Source organism: Apodemus sylvaticus, chromosome 13 (genome assembly GCF_947179515.1).
Source record: "Apodemus sylvaticus chromosome 13, mApoSyl1.1, whole genome shotgun sequence".
NCBI lineage: Eukaryota > Metazoa > Chordata > Mammalia > Rodentia > Muridae > Apodemus > Apodemus sylvaticus.
Genome location: NC_067484.1, coordinates 11,748,587 through 11,770,592, shown reverse-complemented (window position 1 = coordinate 11,770,592; position 22,006 = coordinate 11,748,587). Strand labels below are relative to the sequence as shown.

Genomic DNA, 22,006 nt, shown 5'->3' with positions numbered 1-22,006 from the left:
CTGCCTGTAAGTCCAGTTCCAGTTGCTCCAGAGCCCTCACTGACCTCCAATGTCACCTTCATCTATGTGGCACACATGCAAAAATGTATATACATTTTTTAAAAATAGTTTTCATTAAAACTGTATGTTAAGTTAGGAAGAAATGTTTACTGTGGTCCCTTCTAATATATGAGCACAGAGTATTAGCACACACATTCTTCTTAGATATTTTTTATTGGCTCTTTTAATTTTATCACACAAGTTCTATATGCTTCACTGGGTATATATCTAAATTATTGTTTTTGCCTAAACTTTTAGGTATTCCTTATTATTACTGTGTGGGTGATGTGGGCTGGGGGGTACACATGCCAACAGCATGTGTGTGAAGGTCAGAGGACAATTTTGCTTCCTCGTCTACACCTTTGTGTAGCTTCTAAGGATTGGATTCATGGCACCAGGCTTTCTGGGCAAGTGCCTTTTACCACTGAGCCATCTTGCCAGTCCTATGTCTTCCATTTCCCGTCTCATCTATCTCCTAATGACTTCCCTTGAATTGATTACCAGAGTTCAGAGGTCCATTTGCCTGTCATTGCCACAAAAGTTTATTGTTCTTTATCTAAAACATACAGAAGGGTCATGACCTGCTTTTTTTCTGCTTTAGTGAATTGTGAAGATCTCCATAAGCATAAAATGAACACCACTCGGGTGCTTTCCCTTGCTCACCAGCTCCTGTGTTTGTTTGATTGCTAGGCACAGCCAAATAACCCACATATTAATTACTGCAGGGTATACGCAGGGCATTTCTTACTTTTTCAAGTCTTCTCAACAAATAATGCTTCAGTAATTTGATACAAGAAAAAGGAACTCCAGAGTAAGTATTTATACAAAGAAAATGGAGTTTGGAATGTATTGTATGTAGTTGGCACCTATCGAGGTATGCCTGTAGCCCAAGCTACTCAAGAATCAGAGACAGAAAGAGCTCTTTAACCAGGAGTTAGAAGCAGGCTCGGCTACACAGTACATGCCCAGCCAGACCGCACCACATAGAGAACAGCAAAAAACACAAAGAGCTAAATAAAAATTGACTGTCTTCAAAATTAACACTGTTTGCTTTGACAAGTACTGAAATGAGAGGAAAAGCCAGGAATTGGTTTAAACAATTTCACAGTTCTGACAATGAACTAACTAGTACACCCATAAAATTCTTTTTTATAAAACAAAATACTCTCAAAATTCAAAATTACAAAAGCAAAGAAAAATGAAATCCAGGTGGCAAATCAGTGCATGGAAAGCTGGTTCCAATTACTACTTGTGCTTTGAACACCTATTGAAGTGAAGTCAGGACAATACAGAATGAAGACAGAATCGGCAAGCGCTTTGAGAACCGGGGGTCTTTCAGACATTGCTGTAGGAATATGGTGTGGAAGATGACTTAGCAGTTTCTGACAAACTGATCATACAGTTACTTGTATTTCCCAATAGCCACTCTCCTTGGCATTTATACTTAAAGATAAAGTTACACTCACACAAAACTTGTATAAAGTTGCTCATAGCAACTTTAGTTAATCAAAAGCTGGAAATAACCAAAATGATCTTTAAGCAGAGAATTTCTAAATAAGCTGCTGTAACATGTACATCCACACAGTGAAAGATGATTGGATCTGTTATGGTCAAAGCCTGGCCCCTGGCAGCTCTAACAAGCCAGGCTCAGTCAATATTCCCCAACAGGCCAATAAACAAACAAACAAGTAATACTGAATGGCAGAGAGCATTGGGAAAGGGACAAATAAATAGAGCTCGCCACCTCCTCTACTCTGCCTCAGCTCATTTTTGTCTGACATAAAGTTTAGGCTTAAACAGAAGTTAAAAGGTAAGCATGACTAAGCAGTTCTGGATAAGCCTCGTCACTGGCCCGTCTCAGCTCCAGTGTCCCCTGCAATGGGCAACTTGTCACAACTGCGTGGAATCCTTTTCCTGGGAGTCAAGTTCCTTTTCTGGCTGACACCAGACTTGTGCCCTTTCCTTCTCCCAGCATGAGAGTTGTATGGAAATTCCAATTTTGGGGGCAATGCCTCAGCAATGCCAGGATGGTTATACCACGTCTCAGTGAAGACAATGAAATCACTATTGATACAGTTCACATCTGAGATGGGTTTCAAGGAAAATAAGACAAGTGAGGAAGCTGATCTCAAATGTGTTATTGTATCGTTCCATTTATATAATATGATAACAAAATAATACAGGAATGAGACAGATTCCTTATTACCAGAAGTTAGGGATAATACCGGAGGATGTGATTGTAGTTCAGGAATACAGTGCCAGCTAGACCTTGTGGCAGAGCAGTTATGCTGGGGTGTACGGAGGTCACAAACATACACATACACCAGTCCTAAAACTAGAGAGAACCTTGCTGTATTAATGTGGATTTCTTTTGTCCCTTCTCTCATAACAAGGTCTTGCTATATAACTAAGGTAGACATGGAACTTACTAGGTAGCCCCAGGCTGGCTCTAACTTGCCATCTGCCTGTCTTTGTCTCTGTTTTTGCAGGTGTGAGCTGCCTTGTTTTGGTATGGCATAGTTACATGACTATGTGGTGCTTGGGGGAACTTGTGAGGGACAAAGAAAGAGGATGTATTTGTTGCATACTTATGACTTGCCATGAAACTATGCTTTAAAATTAAAGGGAAGCAGAGGCAGGCAGATCTCTGGAGTTCAAGGCCAGCCTGGTCTACAGAGTGAGTTCTATGTCAGCCAGGGCTACACAGAGAAACCCTGTCTCCATCCAACCCCAACAAAGCCCCATTGAACTTCTTGGAAATTGTTCCTACATTATATTTTAGTTGGTTGATGTAAACTAAAATATTCATACGTTGTATGTGAACCAAGCTGATTAGTATCTTAATACAAAAATTTACTTTAGAACTATTTCTGAGTAACAATTACAACCAGAAAATGTTCCTTGTGGTTAAAAGAAAGAAACAATGAAAATAGTTTGGAATGCCTTGAGTAATGTTTCCTTTCTAATGAGCAGGTCCTCCTGGAGATGCTAAGGGAAAGGGAACCATGTACATTCAAGCACCTACAGCGTTCAGGACCTTCCTGATTTCCCGGGAGAATGAATCACTGATGTGGCTATCACTAACGTTATGTTTTTGGAGTTAATTGCCGTTGGTGAAAAGACCTGAAAACAAAACAAAACAAAACAAAAAAACCCCAAAAAGCCAACCAACCAACCAACCAACAAACAAACAAAAGTACAAAGGGCTTTGAAAATAAGTAAGTTCAGTCTTCTGTTTCCCCCCACTCCTGTTTTAGACATCTGTAATTTATATATGGTATTGACTTCCTGACAAAAGGGTAGCGAGTCCCGTGCTGTGCCTAGTGCTGGTCCTTATTTAGGACTTAAATTCACAGTACAGTGGAGGGTAAGAAAAAGTCTTTGCCATGTCAGGGTCTTGTGCCACCGAAGTTATTTCAGGTTAAAGAAATTATTAGATGCTTCTGATTTTAATGTAGCAATTTCCTTTGTTTGCCTGTTAGATGAGCCACCCCCAATCCCCTGCAGATTCCAGTGAAGCAAAAGGCATGGCTCATTATTTGGGGCAACACATTAATTTCCAGATCTTAAGCTGTGACATTTCTGTAAGAGGCTCTTTCAAATGGTCTGCGCTTAAGGGAAACCACACAGAGGGTCCCTTTGGCTCACTGCAATTTTTATTCCAAAGTTATTATCAGGATGTAGGGCCGCTTTGTTTAGGAAATACGCAAGAGCTAATGTGAAGACGAGTCTAGGAAGGGAACTTAGGCTGAGATGGAGTTTGACCTGGCCCTAAAGCTTCCACTTTACTTGGGTGCTCAGACCGCTCTTCGGCTCCCGGTGACCCCGCCCGCTGCCTCATGCGCAGACTCAGAAAAGCGCCTCCTAACCTTCCTTGCAGGCCTCGGGGTAAAAGTGAAGGGCACCTCTTGTAGCCAATCAACATCGCGCGCCGGGCTGTCGGGGGAATTATTGGACTAATGGAGGGCGTTGGAACCACACTGGCCAATCCCCGGGAGCCATGAGGTCTGTGCCCAGTTTGAGGCACCACCCCTTCCCGGTCCTGGGCACAAGGCCCGGTGGGGCTGGGAATGTCCCGGGCGGAGGCTATCAGACTAGATCATAGCACAACCCTGCACAGCTGTGTTGCAGGGTCCAGAAGCTCACTGTTCCGAGATGGCCGGGCAGTCAGACAAGGATGTGAAGTACTACACCCTGGAAGAGATTCAGAAGCACAAAGACAGCAAGAGCACCTGGGTGATCCTGCATCATAAGGTGTACGATCTGACCAAGTTTCTCGAAGAGGTGAGTTGGGCACGCACGCTCCAGTGGGGCGCGGGAGAATAGTGGCCCAGGCTGTGAATACACCCGGCGTGACCTGGGACCGATATCTGAAAATGCATTATCTGAGTGTTCAAGTATTTGAGAACATTTAGGGGGCCTTCCGCGTCTGCACACTTGTGTTCGCTTCTGAGCATGCTCATCTGCTTGTGCACTCCTGTGTCTGTGCTCCTGAGTGCCTTGGGTTTGCACATCTGGGCATGCCTATGGGAAGTCGGGAAGCCTCATTGCAGTGTGAGCTGTTTTTGTAGGCTCCGATGGGCGGAGTACTTGAGGGCCAAAGCTGGATCCCTACAGGGTGCTCAGGAGTGGCCTGAATAAATGCTACCCACTTTCTGGGAGCGTGCACAACCGCGTAAGGATTTTGACAGATCCTTTTTTCTTTCTTTCTTTTGTTTTCATATAAGGCTCTTTCCATGTGGAACCCATCCATTTTCGAATGAACTTCTAATATCAGCCGTCTGAAGACCACTGGTCTTAAAAGCTGATTCCCCCAGAGGGTTCTTAGGGTCGGAGGTCGGGAGGGGGCTGGGGGGGGGGGGACTCCCAGGGCTACTCTGATGTCCAGAACTTATGGAAGTTCACTAGTGCTCACTCAGCAGAGCCTGAAGGATGTCGACCTTAATGGAGTAGTGCCTTGTCTCAGAGCCCGAGCACCAGGTGAGTGACACAAGACTCCCTCGGGTGTGCCTTGAGCTGGTACTAAGGACAGGAGGGAGGCAGCGTGGTACGGTCGAAAACTGGGACTTCATCTTTAGGCTACTTCGGAAGTTGTGAAATGGCTTAATTTAGAGGAAAACATTTCCTCTGGCAATGCTGGCCTCAAGACTAGTTTTTGCTGTCCAGCCCAAGGGGTGTTTTGTAGTCTTTCTCTTTATTCCTTCCAGATGCACTGTTATTTTGAGTCACAGCGACCTCAACACCCCACTTCTTTCCAGTAAATAAGTGCTTATCCATGAGGGTGATTTGCACATTTGTTTGTTTGTTTGTTTGTTAGTGGCAAAAGTAGAGGGTCTCTGTTAGTTAGGTTATAATTTACGTCAAGGGACATTTGATTTGCAGAGAATGTTAAATATAGAAAAACTTTCAAAGTTTGGAGTTGAAATTTCATGCTAAAATACCTGACTGTTAATGGTAAAATAGGGCTCCAATTTAGTAAGGAGTGGTTTGCAGTGTGGACTTAGATCTGCCTCCCTTCTGCTGAGCCAGAGCAGGTTTGCATCGTAGCTTCTCAAACAGCCCTGTGCTGTTAAGTCAAGGCCCAGGTGAACGACTCTTCACGTGGAACTGCCCCTCCCTCCTCCCCATGATGTATGTAATTCTGGAATTATGTGATAAAATTCATCCCTTGACTATGTGTGTGGAATAAAGTACAGCACTTGTAAAAAGAAAAGGACAAAATTTTGGGACATTTTATATGATGCAACTGTTTTAACTTGTCTCATTGTCCTTTCAAACAGGTCCCTAGACCTTGGGACTGTTGACTTTTTAGGTTTCCTCGCTGTCCTGTACTCAGTGAATGTCCTAACAGTGTCAACCAACACTTACTGCCAAATGTCCCACAGGACATACAGTTGCTTCTGAGAGAGAATTGCTGCCCCAAAATAATTGTGCATGACTTTTTTTTTTTTTTTAAGATTTATTTATATGAGTGCACTGTAGCTGTCTTCAGACACACCAGAAGAGGTCATTGGATCCCATTATAGATGGTTGTGAGCCACCATGTGGTTGCTGGGAATTGAACTCAGGACCTTTGGAAGAGTAGTCAGTGCTCTTAGCTACTGAGCCATCTCTGCAGCCCCTGTGTATGATTTTTAAGAGTAGATCTCTGAAGCAGGTAACAGGGATGAGCCATTGATTCTCTTGATTTATTCTCATGAGGCAGGGAAGGGGTGAGAGGACCCCACAGATTTCTTGAGATCAGCTGAAGGGCTAACAAGAAGCTGCTTAGTTGGGAAAAAAGCTGGAAAGCAATCCTTTGTTCTGCCTAAGTTTTTGGTACCCTGTCTCTGAGAATAATGGCTTGGGAAGAGCACTTCTTGAGCAAAATGGGGAAGCTCCTGGGAGCCAGTCATCTACGACGTTGATGGAGAGGTCAGAGTCTTCGAGAAGCACAGAGCATGGTTGTGTCCTGTTGATTTAAGGGTTAGAGGGACCAAGGACCCTGCCTGCTTCTCTTAGCCCTGCTCTCACTGTGTGTGAATGTTTACCGTGTTGGAGTGGAACATTTTCTGTGACCATTGGGTTTCTTGGTACATTCAGATTCTGCGTGGTGTTGACGTTATTTCTCCTCTTGACATTTGACCTTTCATAGCTGCTGTACTACTTAGGACTGCTTGTTTCACACATCGTCTTGGTCATTGGGTTTCCTCCCCTAGTATGGCATTGCCTTTAGGATCTCCGTGCACCAGCAGGCACTGTACGAGTCCCTGCGCGTGCCTGCTTGTGCTACCGTGTCCACACACACCTCAAACATGTTGCCCTGGTTCTTCTTTCTGGATTCCTTCAGGTCCAATTATTGTGTTAGGTCTACATGGGTTTTCTCATGCTTTAGCTTAAAACAAATATTTTACAAGGCTTAGAGTGTCTCACTTTCCCTGTCTCCCTCCCCTTCTACAATCTCAAGGTTCCAGAAATTTCATGAGGCATGTGAGCTGAAGAATATGTCTATCCTTGCTAATTTACAAATGAAAAAGATTGGAGGGGCATCCTCCTTGCCTTTCTGGAACTTTCTGTCACGACAAGCTGTGTCTCCACAGGCTCTGGATTCACCCATCCACGTGACTCTGCTTTCTTGAGGCTGCTTTGTCCTCTTTTAAGAATCCCTCATTTCTGTTGAAGAAGTATGTGCTGTGGTTGGCTGGCTCCTGCTCTACTGCCTGTCTTCTCTGTGCCTTAGATTCTTCACACATAAAGGAGAGACTAGCAGTGTTTGCTTGCAGCTGACAGAATTAAAGCATTGACTAGTGTAGTGTGCATGCATGCCTGTAATCTCGATCTTCCCAGACTTGGGAGTCAGGCAGGAGAATTCCCAAGAATTAGAGAGGCCAGCCTGGGTGACAGTGAGAATCTGTCTCCAGAAACCAAAACTAGAAAACAAAACAAAACAAAACAGTGTTTGTTGAACACAAACCATGAAGAGTTTTCCTGCTCATTTAGAAACTGCAGTCAGGGCCAGAGTTGAGCTGTGATTTCCCCTTTTCAGTGTCCTGTGTAGTTGAGTGCTTGAGGTGTGTTTTAGGTGAAATGTAAATCCTGAAGGTAATCTTGAAATAGGAGAGCAGTAGAAAAATTATCTTTCTAGTCAAGATCAGAGTTTGAAGGTTACTTGTGCAATGTGAACTCTGTCTTCCTGAAGTAATGTTCTGAGGTTCAGAGGTAGAAATCCAGCAGGGAGGCAATCTAAACAGTAGCAGGGCTCTGATTCCTACCTGGAGCCTGCCAACAGGATTATCAGCCTCATTACCTATATATTTTGAATCTTTTTTTTTCTAGTCCTACCCCCCCTTAGGTTTTGAGTTTATATTTATGAAATTGAGTCCTGTTATATAAGATCATGACATTAGACAGGTTAATGATTATAGAAATCCGAGAGACCATTATTTGGAATGAAAACAGGTGTTAAGGGCCAAGGAGCAAGTTTGCATTTCCCTGTTCTGTGGTTGAGCCAGGTTTAAGCAGAGCTGTGGAAGGGAGGAAGAGAGCATCATGTAATAATCCTGTTACCTTTCTGTTCTGGGCAGTGGGTGTTTAACATCTCCTAAACCATGTCAAAGGCAAGTTGACTGTCCTCACCATAGAATAGTTTTCTAGTGATGCTGAGATAATGAGATTTTAAATCGAGGCTTGAATATTCTGCCTTGCAGAAACTATTCTGAAACTATCCTGCCTTGCAGAGGCTGTTAGCTTTTGACTCACGTGAGCTTTTTGGGGTCTTAATGAAGTGTTGCTCTTTTGTGGCTGCTTACCTTGCAGAGATGAAGAATCCAGAGTCGGAGGACCATTGTCTCCCTGAGACATTTAAGATGCCCACCTTTGTTTCTGAGAAACGGAAACTTACTCTTTGGTGTAGCTGCATGTACCTTTAATGGATGGATGTAAAGTGGAAATCCAACTTCTTAATGATGTGTTTTGGGTGGTGACTCAGGTATCCTGGGTAAATAGGTAGGAAAGCCATATCTTGTAAGATATGTAAGACCACACCTATGTATCTTTTAGGCATGTCTACTGTTGGGGAAGGGGTTCCAGTTTTGTTTAACACAGCAAAAACCCAAATAAAAGCGACAGTAAAAAAAAAAAGGCACCTAACTCTCGTTTTTTTTCTGTTTGTCTTTAAGGTGATGAAATTTTTTTGTAAATAAGGAAGTAAAACAGGTTATACGGGTCAGCCAGGGTAAATAGGGAATAGGTGAGACGCTAATCACTACTTAATGTGGATGTTGATTATTCTAGAAGACTCCAAAACCTTGGGAGACTGCCCACAGCACCTCTCTTGTATAACAATCTGAATAACTGTGGTCCTCCTCCACTCATGGGAACATGACTGGTTCTGGGCTTAGAACACTGGGAGAAATAATATGTGTGGAAAAATACTTAGAAAAACACAGAAAGAGAATGTGTTCAGGCGGTTAGAAGTTTGGGGGTTTTGTTTTGTTCTGTACTGGAGATTTAACTCAGGGCCTTGAGCAGGCCAGATAAGCCAGCATGCTACTTGTGATTTTATTTTCCTGGGAAGCAAGGTCTTGCATAGGCTGGCCGTCCACGTGTGATCAGTCCAGTGTGATCCTCTACCTCAGCTTCTGAATGCTGGGTAACTGGTGTGTGCCGCCTTACCCGCTTATTGCTGTCTTCTTGGGGTGAGCTTAACGGCACAGGATTGTAGAACATAATCAAAACTGTGGATTTGGTCCCCAGCACTTGACAAAATGTTTGTTTCCCTTACAAATTGTCATTAACATTATTTTTTGCTGTGTATTAGGTCCAATATTGGTTTAATTGATAATTGTAATGTTCACCAGCAAAAGAAACTACTCAGAATTCAAATATTCACTAAAATTGAATGATTTTTCTAGGAAGATGAGTCCCATACTTGGGATATCATCTCACTTCTACTTTTAAATAGAAACTTTACTGCTTGTTGGGTGGGAAGAAGAATCCACAGTTACTGTGAAGATCTGGGTGACACACAAGATTGAGAAGAAGAAAGTTACAGTTACCCAGAATTGAGCGCCACACAGAAAGGCCTGGTGCATGCCCTCCAGTGCCACGGGTGCGAGCGAGCGAGCGTGTGCCGCGCTCGCCCAGGGCTGTGCTTTATACCGTGGAAAGGTCCCCTCCGGCTCCCTGTCATCTGCCGGTTCCCCAGGGAACTCTGAGGAGCAGAGCACCCCCTTAGAGCTCATTCTCCTGGCTTCCTCCCGCTCTGCAGGCGGATTTTATCAGCCAGGCCCAGGCCGCCTCCTCTCGCGTGGTTTCTGCTCAGTATACGGTGATTACTTACGATAGATCCTTGTGGGGAAACATTGTGTACCTTTACGTTTAGTTCCATACGTATCACTGATGTACTTGGGGGTCATGGTCCTTGTCACTTGCAAGGGCTCACATGCCAGAGGGTTTTTTTGGGTTTTTGTTTGTTTGTGTTTTTTTTCTTCCTCTCTGTCTTTGAGTCTTTTAAGGTCTCTCCGTGACCAAGAAACTTGCTTACCTCTTCTGACTTATGAGGGCGTCTGTTGCCATCAGAAAAAGGAATGAACAGATAAACCATGGCACTCTTAGCATGTAAATTCTGCTAATGTTACAGTTTGAGGAATACACCTAACTGTCACATGGGACATCAGCCTTCGCGAGCACTGTTTGTGTGGGGCGCAAGACAAGTGGCCTGATAAACAGCAGATAGTGTGAAATAGCAGTGCCCCAAGCCACTTCCTCCCCCTTGAAAGCATGCACTCTTGGTGTTACCCCGGGGTGTTGTTTTCTTGGGAATGTACCTTCAAGTGTGTTTGTAAACTGCCTCCTGGGGTCGGGGGCGGGGGCTTTTGCTGCTATTGGAACCAGGAGAACAAGTTGTAGGTGGCCTCTGGTTATGAGGATCTGTAAAATAAATTCTAGTAAGGTGAGTGTCAAAACAGCCTTAAGCAGATCCCCACAGAGGCTGGGGAGACACCGGAAGAGGAAGAGGAGGGTCTGGGGGAGGAGCAGGAGGCCAGTGAGGCTAGTGAGGTGCCATCACCCTCCAGGTGCGCTTTGGCTGGCTGGCGATGCAGCCTGTGTGAATGGTTGCAGGCCGTGTGGTACCATTTTTTCTCCCACCATGGCCTGGGTCACAGAGAACTTCTGCTTGTTCTCCATCTTTTTACTGTGAAAGTAAATGTCACCTGTGAATTCCCTCTTCCTCAGTGAAGTAATAAAACGATTGCCAGGGACATTTACTGGACTTTTACAACATTCATTATGTAGTAGGCGGTAATGTCAAGTACATTTTGGTTATAAAACCTTCTTTGTTGGGGTTAGGGAGATTGTTCAACTGGCGGTGCTTGCTACACAAATAGGAGGGCCTGCGATTAATCCCCAGGGTTCATGTGTTAAAACCTAGGTGTGGTGGTGCACAGGGGTAATCCCAGTGCTAGGAGACAGAGTTGAGAGGCTTCATGGAGCTCACTGGCACGCCACCTGCCCTACCCAACTCCAGGCTGGTAAGAGTTCTGTGTCCCCAAAGTTAACTTTTACCTTCATGCACATGTGCACAACCATTCTAGTGTCACACAGGGGTGGGTCTGCAGTCTTGCCCAGTTTGTTCTTGGCCACCGGGCCTGGCTTAACCATCTGAGTGATTTTCATCTGGAAAGGAACAGTTCCCATGTCAAGCATGTGTGAGGAGGCTGTGGAGGATTTGGAGAAGCCCTTTAATTGGCGGTCCTTGGCAGACACGTGGTTCTGACCTCATCCTCTTGCTCCATCTGGAGCGAGCCTTTGGTATTTGTTCAGATTGATGGTGGCACCATGAGCTTTCAGTCAGCTAACACATGCTAGCATTACTCTAAGGAATTCACTTTCCAGAAGAAAACTAAACTCCCTCTTCTGCAGGACAGTCGTTTCTTCCCCTGTGATTACTTCCAATGACTTCCCAATGTGCCCATTTTAGAGCTGCGTGGCTGGGCCTTTCCACTTCAGGTGGAAACACTATCTCTTCCCCACCTTACCTCTGTTGTTTCTCAAACCAGCTAGACTCGTTTCTGCCTAAAACCTTTGTTCTTTGTTCCCTCCCTGCCTGTCCTCTGTTGCTGTGTCCACTGCCCCAAAAAGGCCGATTACAGCTCCATAGAAAGGAGAGTTCTCTGTCTTGACGATGACATCAGCGGGCGCCTGGAGTGAGTGCTTGTCTCCTTTGGATGCTAGGTTCCATGAGTCTGCCCTGTGCTCTTTGCCCTGGACCTAGAGACGGCTCAGCAAATGATCCTACAGTGGACCAGTGGAACGTGGGGGCCGTAGTAGAAGACAGCCGCCCCCGACTCTACACCTGTCATATTTCACTGCCCTTTTCCCACCAGTGGCACTTAGTAGTAGCATTAGGATCTTTGTCATAGACACTTGGTCAAAGTCCGCACTGACCCATTATCACGCAGCACTTCTGGGACTTAGTTACGAAAATTGGCTTTTCATATAACCACAGAGCCAGGAACACCTGAGCCAGGTCCTATGCTATATGACAGAGTGGAGTTTAGCACAAAAAACACTTTTGTCGATGCTTTCCTCCCTCTTCCTGTCTAAGCCATGTTTGCTCAGGGTTCTCCTTTCTCAGTCGATGACATGACATTTCTTCCCCACCTTCTGTTTTCTGTTCTTAATAAACAAGTTCCCTGATCCAGGTCATTCCCTTCATTATTCAACACGGTAATCATACCCTCAATCTCCTACCCCCCATCCAAAAATGTGCCTACACACGGCTTCTCCAGATGGCGCTTCCTCTGTGTCTCCTCTGTGTGGTGGAGCCTTTGAGAGGCCTGCCTTCTCCATCCATTCCCCTCCACTCCATTTCATCTGCTCCTTTCTCTTAAAATTCCAGGAGTGTTTTAAATCCACTCCGGCTAGGGTCTCCTGACAATGTCAGCTGAGTGTCATGCACTCTCTTCCTGCTTGGCTTCCTGGATACTGTCTCCTGGCTTCCCCTGGCTCCCTGGTCTCAAGTGTGGCCTCCTTTTCTTCCGTTCCCACTGATCTCTGACCTCAGCACTTGACACCCTAAACCAGGGCCTTTTCATTCTTCCTGGACTGTCCTGCCCAGTGCCACAGCTCCCAGTGTATCATGTCCATGGCAACAAGGCCTCTCTCTACCTAACATCTAAAAAACCACCTGATTTTCTGTCCCAGACTTTCATCCTTATCCTTTCCTGTGCCAGTTGATGGCACTTGTGACCCCCCAGTCTTAAGTCTCTTGCATTCCATATTAAATCCCCCAGAAGAGTCAGCTGGCTTATCTCTCACATTAACGTTAGCGTTATCTGACCAACTCTTCTTATCTCTGCTGCTCTCCCTGGGCTGATCCCCTGTCATCTCATGCTGGCCAGGCCTCCGAGGACCCTGAGTCTGCTCATTACAATAGACTGACATTTTACAAGTAAAGCCAGTTTGTATCACTTTATTCTGCTTAAACGCTTTGTGGTTAATGACTCTACCTAATTAAAAATCTTAGGCTATAATTACATTATTCTGGAGAGTATGGCACTGGCAGAGGGACAGATACATAGACCAGAAATAGATAAATCCAGAAATAGACTTGCACAGATATTTCTAACTGATTTCTCACAAAAATATAATGTCAGCTTTATGAAGAAGGCAGGGCAGTCTTCACCAAATGGTTCTGGAATGACTGGGGACTAGTGGCCAAAAAGGAAATGAACCTTGTTCTAAAACTGCAAAGGGTTTCTGTGGTCCATTTTGAGCTAACTTGCAATCATTACCCCAGGAAGGCATATCTTGCTGGGTTGGTGGCTCCCACCTGTAAGCCCATGATGTGAGAGGCTAGGATTGCTGTGAATTTGAGGCCTGTGTGGGCTTCCTAGTATGTTCCAGGGCAGCCTTAGTTATAGAATGAGTTCTTCTCAAAATGATAGACAGACAGATAGCCAAAACCTATCCTGACTACATTCTTCTGATCTGGAAGTCCTTCTAGATACCTGAGTTCCTCTGTCTGTCTGTCTGTCTGTCTGTCTGTTCCCCCTTCTCCCTTCCCTCTCTCTGCTCCTCCCCTCCCCCCCTTCTGTGGTCACACCATGGCCTGGGTCTTGCGGGGCAGTTACTGTATCACTGAGACACACCCCCCAGTCTTCTTTTTGTTTTCTAGGGTGCATGACCCAGAAACACATAATTTGTTTATTACATTGTTGCATATCTGTTTCCACTAAAGGATGCCCTCTGTGAATCCTGGAACTTTTCAGTCTTGTTCATAGGTGTCTCCTAATCTCTAGAAGAATACTGAGAAGGGACTCAATGTGTGAGTTGATTGAATGAATGAAATCTTAAAAAATATAAAAAAGAAGAAAACTCATAGAGAAAGGCTGTTGGATCACATTGAGTAATTAATTTCCTAGGAGCCTGTTTTATTTTTCCTTTGGCCACCTGCAGATTTCAGTCCAGTTCATTATTCTTAATACTTAACTGTGGAAGAAGAGTGTCCCTAGTGCTTTAGTGTGGAGGAGGAAGCAGGGAAGGTACCCTCCTCTACTATCTCTGGTGTCGATGTAGTTTTGGCTCTTCTGACCCCAGATAGATTTCAGGTAGAGCAACAGCCCCTCTCATGTCAAAGTCATATGCCTGTTGGTCCCTGGTTTTGGTAGCTTTGCTAATCTTAATGAAGTTGGGCATTAGTCAAGAGACCACTGTGACCACTACAGGCTGTTTGGCATCTGTGTGGCATCTCCTGTTCCTGAGAAGCAGGTCTAACTCCAGCCTTTCTAACCCCTCTACTTCAAAGTCACTGCATCAGAACTGGGGACTTTTGTGCCCCTCAGGAATCAGAATAATAATTATGTCTCCAATGTTTTATCTTGCTTTATCTTCCCTAATGAGACAGTTTAGTGAAGGAGGATTAAACACACCGGTCAGGGCACACTGACCAGGCATACACATATGTAGTCAGCATTGATTCGTGGAATGGTTCAGTCCAAACACTATTTTATTTATAAAAAAAGAGAATTTTCTTTCCTTTTACAAGGAGAGAAAACCACTAGTTATCTGCCAGCTCACAGCTGACACCCATATTACATAGATGCCCTCCTCATAACTGACCTTAAAGAGCTCACTGTTGTTATGATGTTTCTGTGAACTCTTTGAGCCTCTAGCTTAGTAGAATTGAGAGGCTAGGAGTTGGACAGACTCCTGGTAGAAGAAGCTGGCCTGGCCATCTTGGAGAGTCACCGCCTATATGACCTAGCCATGGCCTTTTTCCTTATCTGTCTCCCTACCAGGGCTTATGTCTCTCAGTTTCTCAGAATCATGGTAGCTGATTAAGTCCATCGTCTTGGTAATAAGGGGAGTTAGCAAGAATGGGAGTTCCTTGGGTTTGGTGCTAGAATTGGCTTTCAATAATTTATTGGGAGTGGGGTCACTTATTGGGAGTGGGGTCACAGGGTTGTGAGGAAGGGAAACTACATTTTTAGTTGAACAGTCTTGGGTGCCAGACATAACACTGTTATGGTGTTTAATCTTCAGTTTGAGGGTTGACTTTAAGGTCTTGATAAATGATCCTGGGAGGTTTATTCACAAGGTATTAGAAAGTGATCTCTGCTTAGTTCTCCTCTCTGAGTAGACTGAGAGAAGGAGCTCAGCAATTTTGCCTGAGATACCTGTATTTCACAGTAGCACCTCAAAGTTACTATCATCTGTGTGTGTGTGTGTGTATCATTTATCTATGTATTTGTCTATCTGTCTACCATCCATCCATCCATCATCCCAAGCTTCCCATCGTTTCTGTCACCTTTCTATCTCTCAACCTCTGTCCTTTCCATGTGTATAGAGAAAGGTCTCATGTTGGGAGGCAGGGGTGCTGAAAAAGGACACTGACACAAAGTAAGGATTAAGGTGTTTATGAAGAGTTACTACCATCATGGACTGTCAGCCAGACAACAGCATGGTGGCATTTCTAAGGAGAGCTCAGGCCCCTGGCATCAGAGACAGCATGGCAAGGACTCTGCAGAGAAGAACAAGGATCCATGTCTTATACTTCTCAGAGAGTGGAGGAGGTTTCACTGTGCAAGCACACATCCAGACTCTCTGCCAGGCAGGAGGCGGAGAAGAGGGTGAGGAACAAATGTGTGGCCTTTGATACCAACTTTTTTGTCAACTCCTCCAGGTGAGAGATTCTAGCACCTGATGTCTGTTGGTGGGGGTGGGGCGGGGACTAGCAAGCTATGTCTCAGTAGGGTGCCTACAGTAATTCTGAGAAGAGAGGTAAGTACTGTGGCTTGAGTAGCAGCTGGAGTCTAACAGGTAGTTTCCTCCAGTTTAAAACATCCCATCCTGAAGGGAAAAGTGGAGGCTAAGAGGCTCTCAAAATTTACCACTACCCACAGGGTCCCATGAGCAAAGCTTGCTGGGGAAGGGAGGTGTAGCTGCCTAAAAGCTGCACCGGAACCCACATGTGCAGCTCCTGGGAGTCCTCACTTACACTGGGTGGGCTTTCTGGTGATACACTTGTAAGGCCAATAAATTCTTAAAGGATGCTATTTCTCTGGTCTGTTGTCAATGCTGGTCTTGGGGTAAATAGACTTGTTTTCACATCTCCCTGAGAAAAAAATCACTCTACACAATTCTACTAGTTGGGAAAACAAAATAGGGAAAATAGTGTCAAGTGACAGTGACAAGCTACATTTAAGAAAAGCCAACTCTGTATCAGGAAGAGCTTAAGTCTCTCTGGATGCCTAAAAGCTGCCTATTTCTACCATCATCCCAATTTTAGAGGCACAGGCTGAGTCTCTAGATGACAAAGCTCATCAGGAAGGATCTAGGGCAGGAATTCAGGCAGCCCGACTGTAAAGCAAAGCACTTACGTCTATTAGGAAGACAGTGAGACCCTGAATGAATTCTGCTCCACAGACCCAAGCAGAGCATATTGGTAGCCACGTGCCCTCTAACCTTCCCAGATGCTGTCTGGGGACTCTGGTCTGTCTCAAGGTTGTCCTTGAGAAGAAACTAACCAGGTTTCACAAATATAAAAATATTGTGGTAAGATAGACCTGATCCCTGGCTTTTCCTCCTTGCTCTTAGGATTTGGGCTAGCACTCAGATGTCTGAGGTAGTGGGCAAGCCTACTTGTCAGCTGGCGATTGCAAAGGCCGACCCTATGTTTGAGTCCATCTAAGATCTTCAAAATGGAATAGCTCATGGCTCAGGCTGTGCTCGTGAGGAGTTGGCTGGAGGAGTGGATGAGTTCATGCAGCTTAGAGGGGCTGGCTTCTCCACAGACTGCAGATGAGCAGACAGACCTGAACCCAAACCAACTTCAAAGACACCATACTTCATTGTCTTAGAAAAACAGACTGCAGAAATGAGTCTTATTTAAACTGCTTTTGAGTCTTTGTTTTAACTATTAGAGATAATCTTTAATAAGTTTTTGTTTGGAATTCTTTTGGGGGTGGGGGTGTCCTTTTTTCTTCTGGGTTTTTGTTCTCATTCTTGCTTTGTCATTGCTTTGGGAAATGTGTTTACTTTTGTGTTTTTTTTTTTTTTTCTTTTTTCTTTTGAATGCTTGGAATGAAAGATCCTGTTTCAAACTCCAGAACTCAAGAACTTCTGAGTCACTTGATTACATGGCAAAGTTTTTGTTTGTTTGTTTTGGAAGTTGTTTTCTAGTTTTTGGTCAAGCAAATTCTCAGAGGGCAGACCCTGACCTAATGCATTTAACAATGCTGTATGGTCTGCTTTCTGCCAGTGAGGTGCAGTAAGAGAGCTTGAGATTCTGTTCTTTAAATGATTGCATCTATGAAGGTAAAGGTAAAGGTAAAGGTAAAGGTAAAGGTAAAGGTTAAGTTTTCTTCAGTCTAAAGGAGTGATTTTTGTTCAAATTCCTTAAAGAAAATTTTATGAAGAAACGTTTTTAAAGTTTTAATTTTATATATGAAGTTACTTTGTTCACATTTTTTACAAAAGCAGTTGACTTGAGTCAAACAAGTAGCGATGGCCCCATCCTTCACTCCAAGTTGCTTCTCTGTGTCCCAGTCTTTTCACTGGGAAATTTAGGAAGGTCCTTCTCCAAGGTCGTTTGGATCTCTCCAGCTCTGGGCTTTTAACCTTCTGCCCACTGTTTGGAGTCAGGCTCTTTGGCCCAGATGTGTGTTTCTGAGCTTGGCTCTGGGCTACAAAGGAGGAGGCCAGACTTTGCAGGAATCTCAGAGTGGTGTGCTGCAAAGCTAGCCTGGCTGGCCTGGGCTAGCCCAGATCAAGCATGGGTGACAGCTTTTTTGTCGAGGCTAGGCTGGCTGGCCTGGGCTAGCCCAGATCAAGCATGGGTGACAGCTTTTTTGTTGCAGCACTATCAGGCAGCATTGCTTTGGCTTCCTGGAGTTGAGTTGTCATGATTTTCAGCTTACATGTGGCTGGGTCTTTCAGCCTATGTGTTGGGTGGAGACAAGCCCCTTTGGCATGTCTGTCATGCTATGTATGGTCTTCAGTCCTCAAGTGGTTCTTAGTGTCCCCTGCAGTATGCTGGCTTTTGATGCCCTATGTGCCTACTTTATTCTAACTATCCAGTTTTTCATAGTTTTCTTTTTTTTTTTTAAACTAATTTCTTTGCTAATAATCGTCAGGCTCTTCATATATCAGCCAGTGACCCGGGCTCTCTGACCTATACTGCACTTATATACTCTTTGAATTTCAGTTTTAACTATCCAGAAAGGATTCACTGCTTTTTAAAAAAATTCGCCCTTTTCTGTCTAGATATCTATTCTATACTGTTTAGTCTACAACAATACAGAAGGCTTCTTAATAGTTCTCTAATCTATATATGCCAAGACATTTGCCCCTGAATTTGAAATTTCATGAGACTTTAAACTGTATTTACCCCTAGGATCATATCTGACAAGGTAGCAGATGTAGTATTTAAATGTAAGCTTAGAGGAAACCTAAATAATTGTGCGCACAATGAGATGAGAGTTTATTCATTTGTCGAACCACGTAGCTTTTCTGCCTGGGGCTGGGCATTAACTGTTCTACCCTGGGAAGTCCACACATCTAGCTTCCTTTTCATGCAGCCTGGGCAAGGGCTTCCTCCTATAGCTCAGGAGCAGTAGAGGAGATAAAGAAGACCGGGGAAGGGAGTAGACGACTCTGGATGATTCTCCATTCCTTTGCAGTCTTCTTCCATTAACCGGAGTTTAATCATGTGCGGTACCTAGCCAAAGCGGGAGCTGGGGATGCTGCGTACATCTGCTTAAGGGTAGATACTATTTAGTAAGAGAACTACATGGAGCATCAGTCCTCTCTCTAATCCTCACAGTCCTGAACTTCTGCAGCCACGGGAGCATCTCCAGCATGGAAAGGTTTTGAGTCTAGTGCAGGAAAGGCTCACAGTGATTTGGGATGAGTGTTCCAGCAGTGCTGTGTCTAAGAGGATGAGAGGGGACGAGAATGCAGTACACTGCCTGCTGGCCGAGCTGTGCCGTAGACGAGAAGACCTCCCGGCTCTCCTGGACAAGCCCACAAAACCTTGCATTTTCTTTGAAAAGACATGTGGATCTTTGAGTTTGGAAGGTTATACAACGAGTGTTCTGAGTTCAGTGAAACATAGCCATTATAGGGATTAAGGCCAACCATTGGCCAACCACCGAAGAAATTTTTTTTTTTTTTTTTTTTTTTTTTTGCTTATTGGAAAGTCAGAGGGACTGTGAGAGGGCCCTAGAATGAGCCTGGAGGTTTCCTCTGCTTTGGTAGCTGTGGGCTGCATGTTACAATCTAAAGTGATTTTAACTTATTAACTTATTAAGTTACTTTATTTTACCATTATTATAGATCCATTTTTAGATCTCTGAAAATCTGAAATGGGTTTTTTACCCATAGTTTAAAAACCAAAAAAAAGCTGGGTAGTGATGGCGCACGCCTTTGATCCCAGCACTTGGGAGGCAGAGGCAGGTGGATTTCTGAGTTCAAGGCCAGTCTGGTCTACAGAGTGAGTTCCAGGACAGCCAGGCTACACAGAGAAACCCTGTCTCAAAAAACAACAAACAAAACAAACAAACGAACAAATAAAAAACAAAACAAAATCTGGCACCCTCTACAGCAGTGGTTCTCAGCCTGTGGGTCTCGACCCCTTTGGGAGTAGAAGGACCCTGTCATTGGAGTTTCATATCAGATGTCCTGCATATCAGATGTTTGCATTATGTGTCACAACAAAATGACATATCGCATAAAGTTACATAACACAATTCATGGCAAAATTACAAGTTATGAAGCAGAAACAAGACGAGTTTTATGGTTGGGGGTCACCACATCATGAGGAACTATATAAAGGGTCGCCCCATTAAGAAGGTTGAGAACCCCTACTGTAGAGTCTATAATAATATGTCTGTCTCTTACCATTTATCTTTGGCCTCATTCTAAAAAGGGTCTGAAGTATAGCTTTAGTAATATTTTACCGTTCTTGTCTTATTAGCATACAGGGTAATCCCAGATCATGACTTTATTAGATGTACCCAGGGCTGTGTGACACATGTGACACGTGTGTGGTTCTGTGCTTCAGAGAACACTTTCTATTTTGCTCTAGTAGTCATCAGTTTTCTTTTGTGTATGAGAACTCCCCTCTGTGGTGTCTGCCATATCGACCTTACTCCTGGCTGCTACTGAAGTAGAGGTTTAACGACGAGGATGGCATGGAGACGAAGCCCTTCTGGGGTTGGGTGTTGCCACACAGTACTGGGTCAGACACATGTGGGCTTGCCTGCAGTGCCCATAATGTTTAGGCTAATTAGCTTGATTGCACCACTTCAACGTGTTTATGTATTTTAGAACATTATGTTATCACAGACACACACAGTGGTGGTGGTGGGGGGGACGAACCTGAACTTATTTACTGTAAAGCTGGGGAGAAATTGTTTTAACGTCAATGAAGATGAAAACCATGCACTGGCCCTGTGATGTGGGTACGTCATCATGTTTGCCTTCTCAGGGAACTGTGCTCAAAGTCATGCCGCGTGTTTAGGACCCATGTGGTGTTTAGGACCCATGTGGTATTCATTATTAGTCAAAACTGAGGCTCCAACAATGAAGAACATGGGTCTTCTGTTTTGTTTTATTTTAAAGATTTATTTATTTAGTATATGTAAGTACACTGTAGCTGTCTTCATACATACCAGAAGAGGGTGTCAGATCTCATTACGGATGGTTGTGAGCCACCACATGGTTGCTGGGATTTGAACTCAGGTCTTCTGGAAGAGCAGTCAGTGCTTTTAACCACTGAGCCATCTCTCCAGCCCCTAGGTCGTCTGTTTTTTGTTTCTGTTTTAGTTTTTTTCTTTTAGCCCAAACTATTATTACATGCTTCTTCAAGATCTAATCATATACTTTAATTTTTGATTTTTTTTTCCTCCCATCCAATTACTGCTCACAGGCTCAGCCATTTGATCAGACGATTGGGTGTGCTCTTTCTGCCATGCCCTCCAAGGCTCTACACATAGATCTGTTTTTGCCGTTGTCTTAGTCAGGGCTTCTATTCCTGCACAAACATCATGGCCAAGAAGCAAGTTGGGGAGGAAAGGGTTTATTCTGCTTACACTTCCACACAGCTGTTCATCACCAAAGAAGTCAGGACTGGACTCAAGCAGGTCAGGAAGCAGGAGCTGATGCAGAGGCCATGGAGGGATGCTGCTTACTGGTTTGCTCAGCCTGCTCTCTTATAGAATCCAAGAATACCAGCCCAGAGATGGCACCACCCACAAGGGGCCCTCCCCCCTTGATCACTAATTGAGAAAATGCCCCACAGTTGGATCTCATGGAGGCACTTCCCTAACTGAAACTCCTTTCTCTGTGATAACTCCAGCCTGTGTCAAGTTGACACACAAAACAAGCCGTTAAATTCATTAAATTAACAGTACAGCCGTTAATTTAATGAATTATCAGTTAAGTGAGAAGTTCTGTGACCTGAAGGGGAAGAACTATAAGAGTTCAGGGAAAGGAGATTTGTATGAGCTGTTTGGAGCTGATCTTACGTGTTCAGTCAGCATGTACTCGAGGGCCTTGAGTCGGTGGCAAACAGATGAATGGGACAGACTGAACTCTGAGTCAGGAGAAATCTCACAAACAAATTGATAAATGGCTTGAAAGTGTAACAGTGTGAGCTGTGAAGGGCAGTGAGGAGACGGGGGCGGGGTGGAGGCCGCGTTGGGGTGGGAATTCAAGGATGGAGCCTGAAAAGCTGCCAAGGGAGTGGAGGGCATGACCATGGTGCTGGGATCACAGTAGCAACATTTTCTCAAAAACACTGGGAAAGATTGTAGCCGGAAAAAGAAGTACCATGCTTGACGTGTGCCTTTGGACATGGAAGAGTTTTCAAGTAGCTAGATGTGTTAGGAAGTTGTCAGAGAGGCTGCGGCTCAGTGCAGCTCATTAGTGGACAGGTAGTATGCAAACTGGAGATACGATCCCCAGCAGAGATACTGCAGGT

The 22,006-nt window shown here is 44.4% G+C and overlaps 1 protein-coding gene across 2 annotated transcripts in view; it reads left to right on the top strand.

Moving 5' to 3' along the window:
- Positions 1 to 4,058: 4,058 nt before the first annotated feature.
- The window catches only part of LOC127663755 (cytochrome b5), a 32,037-nt gene continuing 14,089 nt past the window's right edge, over positions 4,059 to 22,006 (top strand). For both annotated transcript variants that reach the window (XM_052155462.1, XM_052155463.1), the window contains exon 1: positions 4,059 to 4,323. In XM_052155462.1, coding sequence (XP_052011422.1) covers positions 4,195 to 4,323 — 129 coding nt within the window. In that variant the 5' untranslated portion in view covers positions 4,059 to 4,194. The remainder of the gene's footprint in view (positions 4,324 to 22,006) is intronic.